This window comes from Rattus norvegicus, chromosome 5 (genome assembly GCF_036323735.1).
Source record: "Rattus norvegicus strain BN/NHsdMcwi chromosome 5, GRCr8, whole genome shotgun sequence".
NCBI lineage: Eukaryota > Metazoa > Chordata > Mammalia > Rodentia > Muridae > Rattus > Rattus norvegicus.
The window spans coordinates 151,172,962-151,195,366 of record NC_086023.1 but is presented as its reverse complement, the minus strand read 5'-3'; the positions used below and the strand labels follow the sequence as shown (position 1 = coordinate 151,195,366).

At 48.9% G+C, this 22,405-nt stretch overlaps 2 protein-coding genes across 18 annotated transcripts in view; both read left to right on the top strand.

Moving 5' to 3' along the window:
* Positions 1 to 3,353, top strand: part of Arid1a (AT-rich interaction domain 1A) — a 77,278-nt gene extending 73,925 nt beyond the window's left edge. For 3 of the 5 annotated variants that reach the window (XM_063287285.1, XM_063287284.1, XM_063287286.1), the window contains one exon: positions 305 to 3,347. In XM_063287285.1, coding sequence (XP_063143355.1) covers positions 305 to 2,032 — 1,728 coding nt within the window. In that variant the 3' untranslated portion in view covers positions 2,033 to 3,347. Of the gene's footprint in view, positions 1 to 304 lie in introns of all 5 variants that reach the window. The other 2 variants (NM_001401279.1, NM_001401278.1) reach the window with 1 other exon arrangement.
* A 6,265-nt stretch (positions 3,354 to 9,618) lies between these two features.
* Pigv (phosphatidylinositol glycan anchor biosynthesis, class V) lies at positions 9,619 to 21,881 on the top strand. 13 transcript variants are annotated; one of them, XM_017593545.3, is made up of 5 exons: positions 9,622 to 10,324; positions 12,992 to 13,057; positions 13,163 to 13,281; positions 17,332 to 18,453; positions 21,044 to 21,577. In XM_017593545.3, the coding sequence occupies exons 3-5, from the start codon at positions 13,204 to 13,206 to the stop codon at positions 21,320 to 21,322; spliced, it is 1,479 nt and encodes a 492-aa protein (XP_017449034.1). In that variant the 5' UTR covers positions 9,622 to 10,324; positions 12,992 to 13,057; positions 13,163 to 13,203; the 3' UTR covers positions 21,323 to 21,577. The 13 variants fall into 13 exon arrangements, with proteins under 13 accessions (XP_038966413.1, XP_017449034.1, NP_001010966.1 ...); XM_039110482.2 differs by lacking the exons at positions 9,622 to 10,324; positions 12,992 to 13,057 and adding an exon at positions 10,331 to 10,763 and having other exon boundaries at positions 17,332 to 17,437; positions 18,053 to 18,453; XM_017593544.3 differs by lacking the exon at positions 9,622 to 10,324 and adding an exon at positions 10,331 to 10,763.
* The last annotated feature ends 524 nt before the right edge of the window (positions 21,882 to 22,405 follow it).

The following is a 22,405-nucleotide window of genomic DNA, read 5'->3' as shown; positions in this document are numbered from 1 at the left end:
GTAGCTCACATCTCTCGCTCGCTGGAGGCAGACTTATGTAACTGTTGTTTGGGTCAAAGAAAACTTCGTTCCTTTGGGAAGGAAATGGTTCGAGAGAAGTGAAAGCAGTGTGCTGGAGATGTCTTTTTTTTTTTTTTTTTTTTAAGACTCATTGATGGAGATGCCTTTAGAATAGGAACTTCATTGCCTCCTGCGTGAGAAAACTATGTCAAACTGGGAGGGAAGGAAGGAAGGAATTGGATAAGGTCTTGGGGACTCATGTCAAGAATTCTTCCCTTTCTTTATTTCCTTTTCTCTCTTTCAGCTCCCAGGGTTGCTAGAGCTCCTTGTTGAATATTTCCGTCGATGCCTGATTGAAATCTTTGGCATTTTAAAGGAGTATGAGGTAGGGGACCCAGGACAAAGAACACTGCTAGACCCTGGGAGATTGACCAAGGTGTCTAGTCCGGCCCCCACAGAGGAAGAAGAGGAAGAGGAACACGTAGATCCCAAGCTGGAGGAGGAAGAGGAGGAAGGGGTTGAAAATGATGAGGAAATGGCCTTTTTGGGCAAGGACAAGCCACCTTCAGAGAAGAGTGAGGAGAAGCTAGTCAGTAAGTTTGACAAGCTCCCGGTAAAGATCGTGCAGAAGAATGACCCGTTTGTGGTGGACTGCTCAGATAAGCTTGGGCGCGTGCAGGAGTTTGACAGTGGCCTGCTGCACTGGCGGATTGGTGGTGGGGATACCACTGAGCACATCCAGACCCACTTTGAGAGCAAGATAGAGCTGCTGCCTTCCCGGCCTTGTGTGCCCTCCCCAGTGCCCCCTCGGAAACACGTCACAACAGTAGAGGGTACACCAGGGACAACGGAGCAGGAGGGTCCCCCGCCTGATGGCCTTCCAGAAAAAAGGATCACAGCCACTATGGATGACATGCTGTCCACCCGGTCTAGCACATTGACTGACGAGGGAACAAAGAGTACAGAGGCCAACAAGGAAAGCAGCAAGTTTCCATTTGGCATTAGCCCAGCACAGAGCCACCGGAACATCAAGATTTTAGAGGACGAACCCCATAGTAAGGATGAGACCCCACTGTGTACCCTTCTGGACTGGCAGGATTCCCTTGCTAAGCGCTGTGTCTGTGTCTCTAATGCCATCCGGAGCCTGTCATTTGTGCCAGGCAACGACTTTGAGATGTCCAAACACCCAGGGCTGCTGCTTATCCTGGGCAAGCTGATCCTCCTGCACCATAAGCACCCAGAACGGAAGCAGGCGCCACTGACTTATGAGAAGGAGGAGGAACAGGACCAAGGGGTGAGCTGTGACAAAGTGGAATGGTGGTGGGACTGCTTGGAGATGCTCCGGGAAAACACTCTGGTCACCCTTGCCAACATCTCGGGGCAATTGGACCTATCCCCATACCCTGAGAGCATCTGCCTGCCTGTCCTGGATGGACTCCTACACTGGGCAGTTTGCCCTTCAGCTGAAGCCCAGGACCCCTTCTCAACCCTAGGCCCCAATGCCGTCCTCTCTCCTCAGAGATTGGTCTTGGAAACCCTCAGCAAACTCAGCATCCAGGACAACAATGTGGACCTGATACTGGCCACGCCCCCTTTTAGCCGCCTGGAGAAGTTGTATAGTACCATGGTGCGCTTCCTCAGTGACCGAAAGAACCCAGTGTGCCGGGAGATGGCCGTGGTACTGCTGGCAAATCTGGCACAGGGGGACAGCCTGGCAGCCCGGGCCATTGCGGTGCAGAAGGGCAGCATCGGCAACCTCCTGGGTTTTCTGGAGGACAGCCTTGCTGCCACCCAGTTCCAGCAGAGCCAGGCCAGCCTCCTCCATATGCAGAGCCCACCCTTTGAACCAACTAGTGTGGACATGATGCGGCGGGCTGCCCGAGCGCTACTCGCCCTGGCCAAGGTGGACGAGAACCACTCAGAGTTCACTCTGTACGAGTCACGGCTGTTGGACATCTCCGTGTCACCACTGATGAACTCACTGGTTTCACAAGTCATTTGCGATGTACTGTTTTTGATTGGCCAGTCATGACAGCCGTGGGGCACCTCCCCTCCCCGTGTGTGTGTGAGTGTGTGGAGAACTTAGAAACTGACTGTTGCCCTTTATTTATGCAAAACCACCTCAGAATCCAGTTTACCCTGTGCTGTCCAGCTTCTCCCTTGGGAAAGCCTCTCCTGTTTCTCTTCCTCCCCACCCTCACTCCCTCACACCTTTCTGTTCCTCACCCTCACCTGCTTCCCTCAGGACCCACCCTGTTGAAAGACAAAGCTCTGCCTACATAGAAGACTTTTTTATTTTAACCAAAGTTACTGTTGTTTACAGTGAGTTTGGGGAAAAAAAAAATGGCTTTCCCGGTCCTTGCATCAACGGGATGCCACATTTCATAACTGTTTTTAATGGTTAAAAAAAAAAAAGGAAAAAAAAATACAAAAAAACCCTGAAGGACAAAGGTGACTGCTGAGCTGTGTGGTTTTGTTGCTGTCCATTCACGATCTCGCAAGGAGCCGCGAAGGTGGCAGTCGTGAGCAGCCCTGTTCACTGGCGAGGCCCGTGCAGTAGAGTGTAGGTCCTTCCATGTACTGTACTGGACACCTGATACTGTAAACATACTGTAATAATAATGTCTCACACGGAAACGAGAGAAGACGCTGGGTCAGCAGCAAGCTGTAGTTTTTAAAAATGTTTTTAGTTAAATGTTGAGGAGAAAAAAAAAGGCTTTTCCCCCAAAGTATCATGTGTGAACCTACAACACCCTGACCTCTTTCTCTCCTCCTTGATTGTATGAATAACCCTGAGATCACCTCTTAGACCTGGTTTTAACCTTAGCCGCAGCGGCCGCGCTGCCACGTGTGTATATATATGATGTTGTACATTGCACATACCCTTGAATCTCCACAGTTTGGTTCCCTTCCCAGCTACCCCTTTATAGTATGGCGAGTTAACAAGTTGGTGACCTGCACAAAGCGAGACACAGCTATTTAATCTCTTGCCAGACGTCGCCCTCTTGGTGCGATGCTCTACAGGTCTCTGTAAAAAGTCCTTGCTGTCTCGGCAGCCAATCAACTTACAGTTTATTTTTTTTCTGGGTTTTTGTTTTGTTTTGTTTCCTTTCTAATCGAGGTGTGAAAAGGTTCTAGGTTCAGTTGAAGTTGCTGATGAAGAAACACAATTGAGATTTTTCAGTGATAAAATCTGCATATTTGTATTTCAACAATGTAGCTAAAAACTTGATGTAAATTCCTCCTTTTTTTCCTTTTTTGGCTTAATGAATATCATTTATTCAGTATGAAATCTTTATACTATATGTTCCACGTGTTAAGAATAAATGTACATTAAATCTTGGTAAGACTTTTGTGAGGCTTTTTTTTTTTTTTTTTTTTTTCAAATTATTTTAAAAAGCTTTACCTGTGGCTGGAAAGATAGCTAGCTTGGCAGTTTTAGGAAAACCCATGTTTGGTGGATGACAGCCTCCTGTCCAAATCCATGGGATCTGACCCCTCTAATGATGCGTGCGAGCGCGCGAGCGCGCGCGCGCACACACACACACACACACACACACACACACACACAAAACTAATAAATCTTTAACCAGGATTTAAGAGATGGCTTAGTAATTAAGAACACTTGCTTTTACATAGGCTCAATTCTCAGCACTCGCTTTGTAGCTTACAACCTTAGGTCAAGGGGTGGTCCAGGACCCACAGATGTAGCATGATCTGACCTCTGTGGGCCCCATGTACACAAGACAGTTTGAATGTTCATAAAACTAAACCAGATCTTTAGCCAGGCTAGCCCCTTTTTAAAAGTAATAGAAGAGCTGGAGAGATGGCTCAGTAGTTAGGCACTGGCTGCTCTTCCACAGGTCCCGAGTTCAAATCTCACAACCACATGGCAGCTTGCAACCATCTGTAATGGGATCTGATGCCCTCTTCTGGTGTGTCTGAAGACTGCTACAATGTAACTATATATAATAAATCTTTAAAGTAAGAGAAGCTGGGCAGAGTAACACACTCCTTTAATCCTAGCACTTGAGAAGCAGAGGGAGTTTGAGGCCAGCCTGGTCTACATGTTGAGTTCCAGGACAGCTACACAGTCTCTGTCTTGGCCTTCTGTAGGGTATGAGGAGTCCTGTCTTCTTGAACACCCCTAATGTGCTCTAAGTTGTGGTTGACAAAGAGAAATAACCTTTACCTAGAAGTAGTTCTGCTGCTGCAATCTGGTCTTCTCTTGACTCCGGACTTCAGTATATCACTGCTGAAAGCTTGAGTGTGTGAGAGAGAGAGGGAGGGAGGAAGGGAGAGAGATGGAGACAGAGAGAGAGAAACTGGTCTGGAAGCCTACTTTTTCTCAAAGGTTTTGCAGTTAATTGCAAGTTCGACCTTAGATGTTTGACCAGAAAAAAATCCCTTAATTCATTTCTTTTTTTTTTTTTTTTTTTTTTTTTTTTTTTTTTTTTTTTTTTTGTTCTTTTTTTCGGAGCTGGGGACCGAACCCAGGGCCTTGCGCTTCCTAGGCAAGCGCTCTACCACTGAGCTAAATCCCCAACCCAATTCATTTCTTCTTGATTGTTGTTTTTGTGATTTTTGAGACAAAGTCTCACTACAGTTCTGTTTGTTATAGAACTCACTCTGTAGAATAGGCTGGCCTGAACCTCTAAAGAGTTCTGTGGGGTCTGCCTGCCTCTGCCTCCTGAGATTAAAGGCATGCAGTATCACAACGGATCCTTGACTCTGTCTCTCAGTCCAGCCACTGCCACCTCAAGTTCATTACTCACATCTTCCTCAAGTTCTTAAAATAGCCCTCCCCTCCTCCTGTGCTTGGCTTGGGTACAAACATATAATAACCACAGAAACTCATTAGAAGTCAGAAAAAACTCCTGAACTCGTAGATACAGTGACATACATTAAGTCCCAGAACTCAGGCAGAGGCAACCTGCCTAGAGTTGCCTTGATATACATAGTTTCTCCAAAGGGGGGCTGGGGTGGCTATTAAAGCTTTTGTGTCAATCGTGCCTGGCTCCCACCTTCTTGTGCTCTACTGTCAAGGAGTGTCCACCTTGGAGTTGCCCTTTATACTCCTTTACCACAGATAACACTCGTCCGAGAATCGCATACATACATAGCTTTTTATCATCTTGCCTTTGTTCATATGTCACAGGTCTGCTATGCTCAGTGGTAGAGCCTGCTGCCTAACTCGCCCAAGGCTTTTGAGTTAGGGCTCGACCTCCAAAAAAGAGGGGGGGGGGGGGACTAGCACAATAGCTCAACTTCCTAAGGTGCTTCCTGACAGACCTAATGACGTGAGTTCACACCCCAGTTCCCCAAGACCCACGTGCTAGGAGACAACCCTCTAACCCTACTTCTCAATTTTTTCCCCTCTGACTTGCACTTGTGCCTGAATACACACAGGAATACATATTCCTGTATTCTCAATCGCCGTATTTGAGACAAGGGCTCATGTAGCTCAGGTCTCAAACTGGCTAGGTAGCCTGGTATTAGCCACTTTATTTTACATTGCAGTCTGAGGTGCTCTAAGGGTTAAAAATCCAAAAGGGACTATTGGATTTCCTGGAGTTAGGGGCAGTTGTGAGCTGTCCAACACAGATGCTGAGAACCAGTAAAGAGCACTGACTGAAGGCCAGGTTCAGTTCCCAGCACTGACAAGGCGGCTTACTAATGTTTATTACTACAGTCCGAGGGGTGGTTCTGCCCCTTTCTGGCCTCCACGGGCACCAGCCACCCAAGTGCAGGTGAAACACTCACACGTTTCCCTTTACCCCCTTCTCTCCCTCCGTCTTGCTTCCCTTTCTACCCAGTTTCATACTTCCTTGCCATCTTCCACGAAGTCTGTGAGGCTCACCGCCCTATCCCTTTCCGACGTACACCTAGCATTCTGTATCTACTGAATGGCATCATAGCGGCAGACGCAGTTGCTTCCCGGCCAGTCTTATAATATCCCCTTTTTCTTCATCTCTATCATTCCTTCCCTTAGGAAAGTGGGGAAAATTAAGGTTCAGATTTTTTTTTTCTGGAACAATCAAAGATGCTAACAAAAGATCATTGTAAATACTTAGTGAGACCTGAGATGGTTTTCTGTTGCACACCTGTCTGTTCTGCTGAACAGAATATATTGCAAATAGTCCCACAAACACCCTGTGTCTCTGAGGTAAGTGTAAGAGCTCCCTTTCATATGCAAAACAAGGCCCTCTGACCAAGGCCCAAGTTCTTCCCAGCAAGTGGCACCCCGTGCTCGTGCTCGGTCCACAGCTTGCACTGGGTGGGTGCTTTCTATTGTCTTTGGCAGGAGGCAAAGGTGTCTCGAGAATTTTAGTCAAACGCTTGTCTAACTTGATGTGGCTGTTAATATTTGAGTCAGGGGGCCAGAATGAGGAATGAGTACTGACTGAGGAAGAAACCTTTGACAACCAAGATGGTTTCTCCTTTTGAAGGGGTTGGGGGAGGGGCTTTTCATATCTTTATTTTACTTAGTAATACCAGTCGCTATTTTTGTTACGGAACTCTGAAGCTCTCACTTCCCAGTCTAGAAAGTGCATTTCTGGGCTGTGTGTGGAGCATTACCTAGGAGTTCTGTTTCCTGGGCTCCTTTCAGCGGCTCTCCTGCAATTCCGGGGGCAGCCTAGCCCAGTCTCCAGCTCCTGACTGGAACCACTGGCAGAGAGGACTGCTGACCAGCGAGCTGGGAGTAATTAGCTATTGAGAAGTAAATAGAACCTGGCCAGTAGAGAACCCGGGGTGTGGCTAGTAGTTCTTTTCCCAGGCTCCTCCCTCCCCTCCAACCCCCACCCCCAAATGACCTTAACCTTCTTTCAGAGTTGGACCGCAGCCAAGTACTTCCTAAACAATACTCTGAAGTTCATTGGCTCTTTCGCTTGGCAGCCACTGCCACCCCCAAGGGGCTAAGGCCTTCCCACCATGCCTCAGTAGAGTCAAGGTTCCTACTATTGAAAGGCAAATGCTCACAGAAGTATTTAGTAACATGACCGTGGTTTTTGAAGCATCCCCTGCACCTGGAGACAGGGGAGAGTCTTAGTCATCTGGGGTGGGTGAGCGCCTTCAAATAACATGGCAGAGGTCAAACAGGATACTTCTAGTAAATGTTCGAGACCTAACTGGTGTCATCTCTGATTCGTCCTTGGAAACCATTAGTCGGTGACTTTTTATGTTGAGCGAAAAGAAGTATCAAGTTCTGGAAAGGTATGGCTTCTGATCATGAGCCTTAGACTAGCCCACTGACTGTAGATGGTAAGGAAATCAGAGGGTGGCCTCGTAGTGCTGGCATGAGTCTTCAATCCCAGCAATCAGGAAGCAGAGGCAGGCAGATCTCTGTGAGTTCAAGGCCAGTCTCATCTACAGAGCAAGTTTCAGGACAGCCAGGGCTACACAGAGAAACCATCTTGAACAACCAATAAAGAAAGCACAAACTGTGGTCCTTCTCATCAGTAAGGTTTTGAATCCAGTGCCCTGCCTCAGATGAGAGTCAGACACTGCAACCCCACAGTTAGGGGGCTTTAAAAAGCTTAATACCAGGGAAATGACTAGAGAGAACAGATAACATACACTGGGCTGTTTCTGCCCAGTCTGGAGCCCAGGTAACCTCAGGTTGGGGGCAGGAACAAGGTTGGGAAGCTACAAGGTGGAATCAAGTTGTCAGATTGCTTCTGAGGTGAGCTTGACTTCTCTGGTAGACATGGGGTTAGGACAGCTTGTCTTTGAAGAGTACTGTATGCTACCTAACCATAAATCCCATGAGGGCAAGGATTGAACATGTCTTCCTCAGGGGGATTTCCTCATTGTCCGTGGCATGGTACGGTTCCATTGAAAGAAAAAGAAGGTAGGTGCTATTAGGACTTGCTGTGCCTTATATATGATACAAAATATAGTCCCTAAAGGCTCTTAGTCAGGAAGAGATAAAAGTGTAAACTTGGGAAACATTACAGTAACATGAAGTACCTGGGAATGGTGCCTCACACAGGTAAATAATCTCAGAATCATGAGTTCGAGGCCAGCCTAAGCTACATAGCAAGACTCTTCAATAATATATCAATTGAACCAACTTGGAAGGCTGAGACCCGACTTCAAGACATTTGTGACCTTGGGGACTTCCCTTAGTGAGCCTTAATTTCCTTGTCTGTAAAATATGCCACCAAGTTAAGCTGGTTTATTCAGCAGACACAAAGCTGACAAGGCACGGTGGGTTTTGTGGCTGTTATTTCTGTGGTGCTTGGGATAAAGTCTAGGACAAATGTTCTGTTTCATACTCCCTGCCCAAGATGGCTCTCAGGCACTCTATAACACTTGGGTGAACGATTGCCCCGGTGTTCCATTATATACAGAAGCTAATATCCCAAAAGAGGAAGACCAGTAGGAGACGTTGGACAGGAAGAAATAGATGGTGTTAAAACAGGCAAGGGAAAGACAGAACAGGGTGGTGGGTGTGGATGGATAGTTTGTCCCTGAAGCCATAGGGTAAGTCTGGTGTGATACTGTTTCAGGCAAGAAAATCAGAAAATGCAGAGGCACGCAAGTTCCAAGGACTAAGATGCTATCATCCTCTTGAACTTTACATTGTTTAGGGATCTGTGTAGTGAAACTGTTGCCTTATGGTGTAGAGTACTTCCTTCTTTATGCCAGGTGGGAGATGTACTCTTTCTGGAGCCCGGGGACATGGCTGGCTGATTCCCTTGCCTTCTCCAGTTCTAGTGGCTCAGCAGGCTCCATTTTTAACTGTAGACTCTAAAGGCAAACTACTTAGTGCTCTGTCACTTTCACCTCTCACTCACAGCGTTGGAGCCCTGCAATCTCCTCCCATCCCATCCTGCCACCTTCCAGTCCAAAAAGCCAGAGTGTCAGGGCTTTGAGAGCACAAGATTCAGCTTCCTTGTTTTTCTGTAGGAGCAGAAGCCAGAAAATGAAACGGGAAACAGAGCAGAAGAGAAGGGGGTTGGGTGGCTGGGAAGGGAAGGAAGGAGAAATTGCAGCCAAGTGCAACTGAAGATCTAGACAAAGTTCTACCTCCTAAGGAAGGGTGTTTGAGCAAACACTCTCACTTCTCACAAAAGGACCCCTGCCTTTTTTTTTTTTTTACAAGCAGACTCTGCGGGAATTCAATACGGACAGACAGAACCTTGAGCATGCATGCCATTTTCCCCTGTGAATTCACAAAGCAATGTCTCCGTTTTGTCTTTAAGAGACTCAAGTCACAACCTTGAGCCCTTGTCACAATTGTGCCCAGAGAGGCACTGACATTTGACTCACAAGACTGGCAGCAAATGCGATGATTCCACGTTAAAAAAACAAAACCAAAAAACAAAAACCAAAACCTAGAAGAATGACTTTGTAAACTCCTATTTTCTCTTTACCAGTCTTTAAAATGTGCCTTATACATTTATCCACCTTACACACAACCAAGGGGCAGTTGATATCCCAGGGCCTGAAATGATAGAAAGACACAGCTACTGGCCCCCACCGAATTGATGTGGGCTACTTTTCTTTGCTTGGAGAGATAGCGACCATCTCTTTGTTCCCACCCACATTTGTGGCTGTTGCAGAAGATAAACCCCTCCCTCAGCCCGGGCTGTGGCCAGAGGTTAACCTAGACCCAAGCTACGTTGAGAGGACAGATAACTGAAACCACAGAAGGCTTTGGAATCCTGTGAAACAAGAAATCCACCAACGGAGAAGGATTTATTATCTGTTTCCTTTAAGGAGGGTGCAAAGTTGTTCTAACAGTTTCCGTTAGAGGGGTACCAACTGGCCGCTCCTCCCCAACAGACGGTTTAGTTGAATTAGCTTCCTTTTTTTTTTTTTTTTTTTTGGCGCCAGTTCCTGCGACAGAAACTGCTTGAGGGAGGAGTCCTCGGGGGTGTTCTCTGAGGTTTCCTTCCTCGTCCCATACAGTCACCTGAGGTGGGACTGTGAACTGAATGAAGCAGGGCAGAGGTCCTTCATAGCCAGAGGAGGGGAAAGTCAGGGGGATTCCCCTACTTTCTTCTCACCCAGGCGCTGGGTACCGCTGCTTGCCACAAAAACCCCAAGAAGGCTTTCTTTTGCCTATTCATATTGTCTATTGTGTGCCAGGTCCTGTGCTGAGCTGGTGTGGCGGGACAGGAGAGGACACGCGGCTCAGGCAGCAGTGAAAAGGCCTGGGGCAGTACCCGGTCCAGCCTCGGCCCACAACGAGAAGTCAGAGGCTGTTTACGGAAGGGGGAACTGGGGCGAGAGCCCCGACTGGGAGCGCAGCGCCCGCGCACAAACTGATGGCGAGCGAAGAGGCAAACTCCTCAGGTGTCACCACGCCGGGAAGGTGCGACGCTCAGCCTCGGCCCCCGCCCTAGCCGGGGTCAACATGGCCGCCAAGGAGGGGGGCGGTGTGCTCCGAGTCCGGGCAGGAGCGGGGCGGGGCCGCCGTCGGCGGGGCCAGCGCGCAGGCGCGGGATGAACGTGACCCGGATGGAGGCGCTGAGGTTGGAGCTCCGCGGGGGTGGTCTGGACGCGCGGGCGCGGAGGATCCGGCGCCAGCTCTGGAACTCTGGAGTTCTCCGGGGAGGGAAACTGTCAAACGGAGGCCGAGTGAAATTAGGCGGAGGCTGTAAAGAAGCGAGGAGCCCCGCCCCTCCGCCATAGCAGCCACCGGCGCCGCCTCTTCCTTTGCGGCCTCCGGCCCTCGTCTGCTTCCGGCCCTGTTGCCTGGCCCGGCCCCGCCGTTCCCTAGGGGCGAAGCCCTGGGCCGCGGCTCCCTTGGGGTGAGGGTCACTACCCCTTCCCGGGTAGGAATTGTGTCCGAAAAGAGCAGGCTGGAAGGGGCTCCCAGTACCGCGGAACTTAGGAGAAGGAGGCCGCTCGCTTCGCGAGGCCTCTGGGTCAGAACGCATCACCCATTGAGGATATATTAGCCTTGGCCAGAGAGTTAACAGATTTTCCCAGATAGGGCCCATCACCATAAGCTTCCAGTAACAACAGTCGCTATCGTTAGGGAAAGTACAGGGCTAGGCCTTGGATGTCCTAGCTGGAAAAGAATGCAGACCCTTTGTGTTTATGGCAAAAGGCTCGCATGACCGTGGGCATAGGTTTTAGAAAGCAGTGCATGAGGCGCTTTTAAGTGGTGGGAGTGTCACTTGGTTCCAGTGAGCCTCAGTTTTCACATCCATAAAATGGCGATGGTAATTACACGGTCTTACTGGTGTCTAATGAGATCTCTGGAGCCTAACTCACAGGAAAATTAAAAGAATGAAACTAGCTGGTTCTAAGCATCCGGCCAGTTAAGAGTCTGATTTGGCAAGGGGCTTCTTTCAAAGGGGTGTTGGCAAAATAGCTAGAGAGATCATTAACTGTCTTGATTTTACTTGGTTTAACTGTAAACTGAGTGTGGGTTGCGTCTCCTGTGGCCACTGATGCCGGAGTTTGAAAGAAGGAGGGAGTGAGAATCAAGATGTAGAGGCGGATTCAGTACTTTTCCTTTCCCTGCCTCCCTTGTACATGCGGATGGGAGGCCAGGGAAGTTTAAAAAATAAAAAAAAAAAAAGGCATCCTAGGGCAGAGGAATTGGGTGTGCGTGTGCGTGTTCCTGTGATGTATTTAGGTTTAGTGAGTCCAGTGTTGGAGATCCCGTGTGTAGTCAGAAAATACTGTTTCCTGGCGGTGTGCAGAAGCTTAACTTTAAACGGAGTTGTCACAAGTAAGCCTACAAGGAGTTGGGAGGTTAGAGGAGCCTCCTTTTCTCCGCGTCCCCTGGTGATGAAGTAAGCAGCAGGCTCCCCCTTGTGCCGAGGAAGGGGTACTGCCGCAGTTAACCAGCCATTCGCTTAGCGGAGAATTTTTTATTTTCTCCCATGCTTTCTGTGATTTTTAACATTTGTTTTCATTCTATTTTGCGTGCATATGTTTATATGTGTGTGGCTACAGGTGGGCCGTGGCGCACCTAAGTGAGGACAGAGAACAACTTTGTGGGAGTGTCCTCTCTCCTTCAGCCTTGTGGGTCACTGTGGCGGCAAATGGGCCTTTTGCAGGAAACAGGATGGGAGGAGTGCTTGGCCCGGTGATTTCAGTTCTAGAGGCAGAGAACTGGTGATTCTCTACGCTGTCCAGAACAGATATCCCTTTACATGCTAGGTCCCGGAAAAACAATTAAGACGCAAAACTCCTGTCCTCATAAGTAACCGATACGGAGATAAAGATGGCAGGCAAGAGGCAGTGAGAGCATAAGGCTGTCTAGTGGGATCAGAAGATTCCAGAAGGCCAGTGAAGCCTAAAAGTTTGGAGGGGTTAGCCATGTGAGAGAAGAAAGAGGGGCTCTGGCTTATACACAGTAAGAGCCATGGCTGCTTTTAAATTGTGTTTTTTAAAAAATGCCTTGGTGTGCATTCTGTGCTCAGAATGGCATGGGTTTTTGTATGAGTTTGCTGCCACGCCCACAGAGATGGGAAATCGCTATTTATTCCCTCTCTAGTGGTAGACGCTGTCTTCCCCCTAAGTTTGTTTTAGCTGTGGGAGCTGGCCGAAGTCCTGCTGAGCAGTGGTTTTTCTTTTCCTTCTCCACTTAATTTTAACAGACCAGCTGAACACACATCAGAGAGCTAAGCTGGCATGTGTTGTTACAGACTTCTAGGACGGCTCAGTGCCCCGCTTTGGGGACTCTGGTTTGGGAATTCGTTTATTATTCTGGGCAAAAGGGAACAGCACAGCCAAATAATAGGAATAATAAAAGCCACAGCATGGATTGCGCAGTGCCTTGGAGTTGAGTTCAGTTTACCATGATGACGTGTTGGTGGGATTGGAGGGCTGCAGATAGTGCGCGGGTTTACACATACGGTGCTGAGGCTCAGAGGGACTGAGTGAGAACCTGCAAATGACAGAATTGGGCCTTGAACCCCAGTCTTTTGAGTCCTACATAAAAGCAGTTGAATAGGTTTTTAAGTTCCGTGGGCTTAGCTTTCCAGCTGTGTGCTTATCTGTGTGTTACTTCTCTGACTAGACCACAGCCTCAGAGTGACACCAGTGCTCCATCTGCCTTCAAGAGAGTCTTCCCACCCGAAGTCAGGTGGTTATGTTTGCCATAGCGATGCTGAAGTGGGTGGCTCTTCTGGAGGAAATGCTGTTGATTTGCTTTTGGCCTGTGTGTGACATTTTCTTCCTTGGGTGTCAGAATTTGGAAGCCAGAGGAAGCTCAGTCCTGATGGTGTGAGGATGGGGCTCCTGGACCCGTCCCAGAAAGAGGTGCTGAAATTTGCAGTGAGCTGCCGCATCCTGACTCTAGTGCTACAGGTCAGTCTGGAGCCCTCCCCTAAGCGTGCTCTTGCCATGCCTGGGCTACAGGTCAGTCTGGAGCCCTCCCCTAAGCGTGCTCTTGCCATGCCTGAGCTACAGGTCAGTCAGTCTGGAGCCCTCCCCTAAGCGTGCTCTTGCCATGCCTGGGCTACAGGTCAGTCTGGAGCCCTCCCCTAAGCGTGCTCTTGCCATGCCTGGGCTACAGGTCAGTCTGGAGCCCTCCCCTAAGCGTGCTCTTGCCATGCCTGGGCTACAGGTCAGTCTGGAGCCCTCCCCTAAGCGTGCTCTTGCCATGCCTGAGCTACAGGTCAGTCTGGAGCCCTCCCCTAAGCGTGCTCTTGCCATGCCTGAGCTGGGACTGAAGAGTAAGTGGTCCTCATCTCCGCTTCCCGGTGTGCCTCAGCGTGTGGTTGAACCCATGCAGATGAGACCTGGCCGTGGCGGAGAAGTGAGCAAGAGCCTTAAACAGTGCATTGGTCATTGTCTTACACATGAAGCAGCAGAGGCCCAGGCTAAAGACCGCATACTCCCTAGCTCCCTACCCAAAGTTGAGGGTTTCCCAGCAGCCATAGGCATCTGCTGGTCTTACCAACAGAGATGCTTGTAAGGTGTGTGTGACAGCTCAAGGTGTGGCCCAGGCTCTCTCTCTTGGGGTTGGAGTTCTTAGTGACTTGAGTGGAGACACCATCTATGCGTATCCACAGTACTGACACCCTCTCCTTGCTGTCCCAGCCACTCAGTCCTCAGTATGTTTGCCCCTTTACCAAGCCCTTCCCCCAGGCTGCCTTGATACATACTTTAATAAAACCGCACATAAATGAATGATTTGGTGCCTAGCGTCCTGCTCTGTCTATGATTGTGAATGAGCAGAGGTCACCACCCTAGATTGGCTGAGTTGACGAAATGCCGTGCGTGTGCTTCTATCTCGTGTCCGGGGCTCCTAGCAGCTTCCTTTGTAGAAACCCTTTCTGTCTCCCCTCTTCTAACCCCTCTGAGCTTCTGGCTCTGATCGTTCCTCCCCTGTTGTATGAACCACTTCAGGTTCTGCCAACTTGGGTATTAAAAGGTCTTCAACTGGGTGGCCGGTGCTGTTACCTGTGATTGTCACCTGGCCCCTGGTCTTTTCACCGGAGTGGCCTGATGAAGAAACTGACAAAAAGAGAAAGATCTTTGAGTGAGCTGTGCTCTGGTTGCTTGGCTGGGGAGCCTGATTCAGTGATGGCTCTGAATCAGTGTCAGCTGAGCTCCTGGCAGAACCCAAGGAGCAGGACAGCAAGTCAGCATCTGGGAAGGGGAGCCAGGGCAGCTGGGTTCGCAGTCAGTGTGAGCTTGGAAACACTGTATTTCCTCAAATCCCTGAAGTTCAGCCACCAAAATTATAGTAAGTACTTATTCCCAAAACTGCGCTAAATTGTGAGGGAAAGGTCATGTTTTCCCTCAAGTCGCTGACAGGCTAATGAGGCAGAAAGACACATAACAATAAATTGGTCTCATTCTCTCTCACCCTCCAGCTATAAAGCCAGTGCTGTCACATTGTAGCCCGAGCTCCCTCCATTGCTGCTGCCATCCCTAGCCATGACAGTTACTCTCAAAGCCTTAACTCCCCGCTCACCGGCACCCTTTCTTTCTGGCACTGCTTCTGTTGATGTCTGTGGTATCAACAGTGAGAAGATGATATGCCCTGTGCCTGATCCCTCGCCTCACCGTCCTGCCTCCCTTCAGAGAGCTTAGGTTCACTGCTCCCAGAGAATCTGTGTCCTGCACCTTTCTTTGACCATTCTCCTGTCTCTGAAGCTCACTCCTCTTCCTGCAGATCTGAGTTTTTCACTCTCTCTGGCTTTGTAATCTGGAACCCACCATGTTTCTTGGCCTCCAGCTTCCTCTGTTACAGAGCTGAGTCTGCTCTGTTGTGGTAAGCATTCCCAGGCATCCATGCAGCTCTCTTGTCCCGCTACTCCTGTTTTACTCATGAGACAGAAGTCTAGTCTTGGTAAATAGAGTGTCTGCCTCCTCCGTGCCTACAGCTTCCCCTAAGGACAACACAAGTGTATCAACTATATTAACTCGCCTTTCTAAAGAAAAAAAAAAAAAACAAGATAAAGCGAGTCCTTAGCGCCACCTGGAAGTCCTGATGAATTTCCATATCCCACTCACCCTCCTGTTCTCTCAAATGGTTTTTGCACATCAGTTACCTGGGGCACTTTTTATAGATGCAGTGCTGGAGGGGGATGTAGCCCAAAGGTAGATTTGTGCTTAACATATGAGGCTCTGGATTTTATTTTCTAGCACAAAAAAATAAATATATAAAATGTATTATGCAATTTAAAATTCTAAAATCCAGTACTGGCAGGATGGCTCAGTAGATAGCCACATGCCTCCAAATCCGAGTTTGGTCTGTGATCCATGTAGTACAAGGAAGAAACCAACTCGCACCAGCCATCCTGCAGTGCGATGTGGACACACCACACACAATGAACAAAAGTCTACTTCTTCTTTAAGTCAAATGCCCAGGCTCTGTCCAATCTTAATTTAAGTCACTAAGAGAGAGACCTGGACTCTGTAGGTGTTGTGTAAACTCTGGGTAGTTCTAGTACACAGCTCGACTTTACAGCCAGCATTTAAGTTTCATGGTTTCCTCTTTCCACAATTAAAAAAAAATATTTAATTATGTGCATGAGTATTTTGTCTGTGTGCATGTTGCATACAGTACACAGTGCCAAAGGAGGGCAGCAGGTTCTTTTTTTTTTTTTTTCTTTTTTTTTCTTTTTCCTTTTTTTCGGAGCTGGGGACCGAACCCAGGGCCTTGCGCTCGCTAGGCAAGCGCTCTTCCGCTGAGCTAAATCCCCAACCCCGGCAGTAGGTTCTTTAGAGCTGGAGTCCCGGACGGCTGTGAGCTGCCCTGTAGGTTCTAGGAACCAAACCCAGGTCCTCTGCATAGAAGCAGGGCCCCTTACCTTCCAGGCTTGCCAAGCAGTTTCAAATCTGTAACAACTTTTCCCAGTACTTTGAAGTACTAATTAACACTCAGGAAAATCCCTGACCTACTTGTGTCCATGTGCCTTTACTGCTGAAGCGGAATGACCCTCTCTCAGCTCACCTGCCCGTGTTCCTCCCTGCCTCCTGCCTGCTCACACTGCCTTATTCCAGTGATGTGCAAAAATGTATCTCTGAGCCCCTCCACACCCCAGCCGGGCTTGGTGACACCCACCCAGAACCAGCACTGGGTGTGCAGGGCAAGGTCACACTCTGCTCTCATGCAGGTTGAACTCCCTCCCCCCATACATGAGACTGTCCTTTTTACTGTACATCAGTGGACCTACTACCCCATTTTTCCCTTCATCCTTACAGCAAAACTCAATCTCCCCTTTTCTGTAGGCTAGGTGGCTTCACTTACCCCCATTCTGCAGAAATAGCTCTTAATCAGTCACCAGTCACCTTTAGAGACGTTGTTGAAGTCTGTGGTCAGCTTCACTTCCTCTTACCAGGCCTGTGAGCCGCACTCAACAGTTTCTCAGTCATGGCCTTCACTTGGTTCTAAGACACTGTTCTCCCCGGGGCTTCCTGCACCTCACTCCTCACTCCCCCTTCCTGCTCGTGTGCCTGGACCTCACAGATATATCTGCCTGCCTCTGGCTCCTGAGTTCAGAGAGTCAAGGCTTATGCTAGCATGGCCGGCTTCCTGCTTCCTCTCCATACTGGATCCTTCAGTCCTTTCCAGGAGAACTCCACCTTCATCGCTGACGGGCGCCATGCTCAGAGCTCTTCTCTGCCCTTACTTCCTCCCCAGGCAGGCTCCTTCAGTCTCACCCCTGAGAGAACTATTCCTGCGTCCATCTCTAGTTGGCACGGATCCTGACCCAGCTTCTATGGTAGACTCAGGCATCTCCTGTTTGTTGACCTCTGCACTCGTGTCAGACTTAGGGTTAAAGTTAGCATTGAGCCCCTTCCTACATGCACACGCACAGGCCAACAGTCTGCTCTTTGTATTTAGTAAGGGTAATTCTTTTCTTGCAGTTACTCACCAACATCCTGGTTCTTCACCCACAGGCACTCTTCAATATCATCATCCCAGACCACCATGCCGATGCCTTTTCTCCTCCCCGCCTCGCCCCCTCGGGCTCTGTGGATCAGCTTGTGGAAGCTCTTCTGGGTGGTCTGTCTCGATGGGATGCTGAACACTTCCTGTTTATTGCTGAGCACGGCTACCTTTATGAGCACAACTTTGCCTTCTTCCCTGGCTTCCCCTTGGCCCTGCTGATGGGAACTGAACTGCTGAGGCCCCTGCAGGGCCTCTTGAGCGAGCGCAGTTGCCTGCTGGTCTCAGTAGCACTTCTCAACTCCCTGTTCTCTGTGCTGGCCGCAGTTGCACTTCATGACTTGGGCTGTCTGGTTTTGCACTGTCCTCGCCAGGCCTTTTGTGCGGCACTGCTCTTCTGCCTCAGCCCTGCCAATGTTTTCTTGGCAGCTGGTTACTCGGAAGCTTTGTTTGCCTTCCTGACATTCAGTGCCATGGGGCAGCTGGAGAGGGGCCGAGGCTGGGCTAGTGGGCTGCTCTTTGCTCTTGCCGCTGGGGTGCGCTCCAACGGGCTGGTCAGCGTTGGCTTCCTCCTGCATTCTCAGTGCAGAGGCTTTTGTTCTTCTCTGGTGGTGCTGGACCCCTTGAAAGGGCTGGTCAAGCTCATGGCCTCTCTGTGCTTGTCAGTACTCACAGTCAGCCTTCCTTTTGCCCTCTTTCAGTATTATGCCTACACCCAGTTCTGTTTCCCAGGCTCAGCCCATGCCATCCCTGAGCCCTTGCTGCGGCTAGCTTCGGACAGAGGCTACCGGCTTGCAGGAGACTATGAGCCCCCATGGTGCTCCCGGGCTCCTCCACTAATATACAGCTATATTCAGGATGTCTACTGGAACGTTGGTCTTCTGCGATACTATGAGCTCAGACAGGTGCCGAATTTTCTCCTAGCTACACCAGTGACTGTACTGGTTGTGTGGGCAACCTGGACGTATGTGACCGCCCACCCTTGGCTCTGCCTTACCCTTGGGCTGCAAAGGACCAAGGACAGGGAGAGCCTGGAGAAGCCCCATCCTGGCTTCCTCAGTGCAAAGGTGTTTGTGTACCTGGTCCACGCGGCAGCGCTGCTGGCCTTTGGAGGTCTGTGCATGCATGTCCAGGTGAGCTGGGTTTCTGCCTGCGGTGGCTGTGAGGGTACAGGTAGAAGCTGTACGGGTAACTTTCTCACTCAGTGACCCATGCTTCATTTAGTCAACAGGTGTTAGAGCAGACAGATGAGATCAGATACAACTGTAATCCCCACTGAGGAGGATGGGCGAAGAGTTTAAATGAAGGTCAGCCTGGGCTACAAAGCAATCCTCAGACCCACATTGGCTGAGTAACCAGAGGAACACGAACCTGAGGCTTTCTTTGTTCCAGAATCTAAATGAGAACCTGAGTAAGACACAAGTATTTCCTTAGTGAGCCTCATGCTATGAACACAGAGACAGGCATAATAGACAGTTAACATAGAAGCTAGGGAGGAGCCCTGGGTTCGGTCCCCAGCTCCGAAAAAAAGAACCAAAAAAAAAAAAAAAAAAAAAAAAAAGAAGCTAGGGAGGAAACTCAGTTGGTAGACTGCTGGCCTAGGATGCATGAAGACCTCAGGTCCTTCCCAATACTGCGTGAGACTGCCTGCAGTCCCAGTACCTGGGAGGGGAGCTCTGTGTTACAGGCAGGCCAGCCAAGGGTACATAATGAGACCTGCCTCGCTCAAAAAGACAGAAAAGACTAAGTTCAGTCTTTACTACATAGTGAGTTTGAAGCCAGCCTGGGCCTTTGTGAAACCCTGTTTGTTTCAAATTATAGTACTGCTGTTAGATATATATATATCTGGGTGGTTTCATCCCAGCACTCAGAGGCAGCCAGATTTCTTGAGTTCGAGCCCAGCTTGGTCTACAGAGTGAGTTCCAGGACAGCCAGGGATACACAGAAAACCCCTCTCATAAGACAAAACAAAAAACAAAATATCCCAGTGGGTGGGTCTCTGAGTTTGAGGCAAGCTGGGACTACACAGTGAAACCCTCTCTCAAAAAGTAAAATCTGGGGGTTGGGGGTTTAGCTCAGTGGTAGAGCGCTTGCCTAGCAAGTACAAGGCCCTGGGTTCGGTCCCCAGCTCCGAAAAAAATAAAAAAATAAAAAAATAAAATCTGCAGACTGCTATCCTGCTCAAGAAACAAAAGTTCAGATTGACTGGTACAGTTGTGCTGAGAGTATCCCTTAGTGGTACATAATTATTTGCCTAGCATGTTCGAAGCCTGAGTTCAATCCCTAGCTCTGAAATAACACACACACACACACAGTGTAATAATTATTGTGGATGTGGAAAAGTTCTTAACTCACTAAGGGACGAAGGTATTACATCTAAAATAGATTCTAAAGAGTGAAAAACCAAAACAACCTCCCATATAAGAGGCGCGTAGAATGGAGGGATGGCTAAACTGATGAAGCGCTTACAGCATGGACTTTGCATCTTCAACTTAGCACCCACATAAAAAGTCAGGGGTGATGGTGCTCACTTGTGCTAGTGCTGGGGAGACAGGAGGACCACTGGTGTGCTGGGCAGCCGGTTTAGCAATGAATCAGGTTCAGTGGAAAACTCTCAAAAAAATCAGTTCAATATCATTCTCATATACATAATTTGAGGTCAGCCTGCACAACATAAAAGTCTGTCTCCAAAACAAAAGCTGGGAAGGAGGGGGCATGAGCAAAGGTGTGAAGACTGTGAGAGGCTTTAGTTCAGGGGACTGTAGGGATAAAGGAGGTTCTTGTTTGGTTTCCACCGGGGACAAGGGACTGAGGTGCATATTTTACATACCAAAACAGACCAGGTTTCCTGGTTCTCCCAGCATCCCTCAGTCCCTATCTGGCTTACCCTGCCTGCCCAAGAGGCTCCTCCCTCTATAATCCAGACTCTTTTGGATGTGTGTGTCTGTTTCTCTTCCTCTTCTCCCCTTCTCTGCACACGCCTGCCTTTAGTGTGATCTAATGTGGCTTAAATTGGCTCATTTCATCTTTGGTGTTTATACGCTATCAGTTCTCTTGAGGAACTTTCCCTAGTATACAGACTGCCCATGTTGGCCTTTTAGGGTGTCTTGAGCACAGGCAGTAGACGTCTTGTCCAGGGTATAGGGGTGGTGGTGACAGTACAGGTTCAGAGGTTTGATTTTATCTCCAATTTTGAAGTTCTTGGCTGTCTCCAAGGAAGTTCCTACACTGACCAGTTCTGACAATTTGTGATGTTCTTTGAGCCATTTAGTTAGGGGAAATAAAAGAATTGTAATTTGTGTCTGCAAAGGGATCAGCTTTGAAGGGAGTGCCAGGCAAGCTCAGACTTTGCAAGGAGGTGAGAGCGCTTGGAGACTTGAATCAGAACTCCTGTGAGATGGGAAAGGTTGAACGAAGAAGAACGAGACTCTCTGCTCTCGCCCCTTGTGTTAAGGAGCCTCTTCAGGTTCCCACCTCCAACGCAGACTAACATGTAGAGACCTTGGGTAAAATTAGAGCACATGGAGTTTTTTGTATTGGTTGGCGGTTATCATGGTAATTAGACTGATTGTCAGGAACTCAAGGCTGGTCTGGCTGACATGTATACGTCATTAGGCAGATCTGCAGCTTTTGCTGCAATTGCTATCCCAGTGTGACTTTTAGTTGTCAGGCCATGATTACCCAGCCACATCACTGATGCTCCAACCAACATGGCTTTTCCAGGTTCTCACGCGACTTCTGGGCTCTTCCACTCCCATCACATACTGGTTTCCAGCTTACCTGCTTCAGGATCGAGAACCACTGTTAAGATGTGTAGACACAGCCCCTCAGAAGCTTCTTGAGAATTCCCCACCAGGACAAAAGGCCCCCAGAAACTGTGTCATGAAACTCTTATACAACTGGAAGACCTGCTCTCCAGTCACAAAATGCATCCTAGTCTACTTCCTGACCTACTGGCTCCTGGGACTAATTATGCATTGCAACTTCCTGCCTTGGACTTGACCTGGAATCTCAGGGCAAGCTGGAAGCTAATTTAAGCCTGGGTCTGAAAGCTGTAAGACACCCCAACTAGGACTGCCTGGACACTCCTGGAGCACTGTCCAGTGGGATTTCCCCATGTCTCTCTGGAGGCCAGTTAAGAAGGGAAAATGGGAGCCTCTCATCCTGGGCGGGGTGAATTTAGGGGAGTAACTTCGCTGCTCAGTAGATCTGTCTCAAATCTTCCTGGTCAACAAGTATGAGGCAATCTTGAACCTACCTCTGATCCATGTGTAAGTCTTCATCTTTTTGTTTTTCCATAGAGGGTTTCTCTGCGTAGCCCTGGCGTCTTGGAACTCACTCTGTAAACCAGATTTGTGCAGACCAGGCTAACCTGGAACTCAAGAGATCCACCTGCTTCTGCCTCCTGAGTGCTAGGATTAAAGCCATGAGCCACCACTGCCTGGCCTGGTGGGTAAATTTAAATGTTTGCTCAAATCACAGGCAACAGCCTAGTCCATTCATGACGATGGAGATAGTGCAATGTAATGACTGAAGGAAAAAGGAACTGCCTGCTCTAAAAGAGAGGTTTCTGAAGTTTTCTTTATGATACGTGTGTGTGTGTGTGTGTGTGTGTGTGTGTGTGTGTGTTACAGACTAAGACAATCTAAAAACTCCTTTTTGCAATGAACTACCTTTTTCTGGAGGAGGGGTGGTCATGGGATTTAGGCAAGGTCCCTCTGTGTACCTCTGGCTGTCCTAGAACTTGCTGTGTAGATCTGGCTGTCCTGGAACTTGCTGTGTAGATCTGGCTGTCCTAGAACTTGCTATGTAGATCTGGCTGGTCTTGACCACAGATTCTCCTGCCTCTGCCTCCTGAGGGCTGGGAGTAAAAGTGTACTCCACAGGCTCTACGGAACTAGTTTCTATAAACCATAGGGGTTAGGGGGTAGAACTCAGCAGTAAAGTGTGTGAGGCCCTAATTTCAGTAATAAATGTCACCTGGATCAGAGCACTGGCTCTGGTTCCTCATTTTCCAGCTGTATGATCTAAAGCTACCTTCAGAGCCTTTCCCGTCTCTGAAATTAAGGAGGAGACTCCTTCCCT

Coding starts and splice junctions, on each gene's coding strand:
- Pigv (NM_001010966.1), top strand. CDS start 13,204: ATGGGGCTCCTGGACCCGTCCCAGAAAGAGGTGCTGAAATTTGCAGTG. Junction 13,282..17,331: donor TCCTGACTCTAGTGCTACAG/GTCAGTCTGGAG, acceptor CTTCACCCACAG/GCACTCTTCAATATCATCAT. Junction 18,454..21,043: donor GTCTGTGCATGCATGTCCAG/GTGAGCTGGGTT, acceptor TGGCTTTTCCAG/GTTCTCACGCGACTTCTGGG.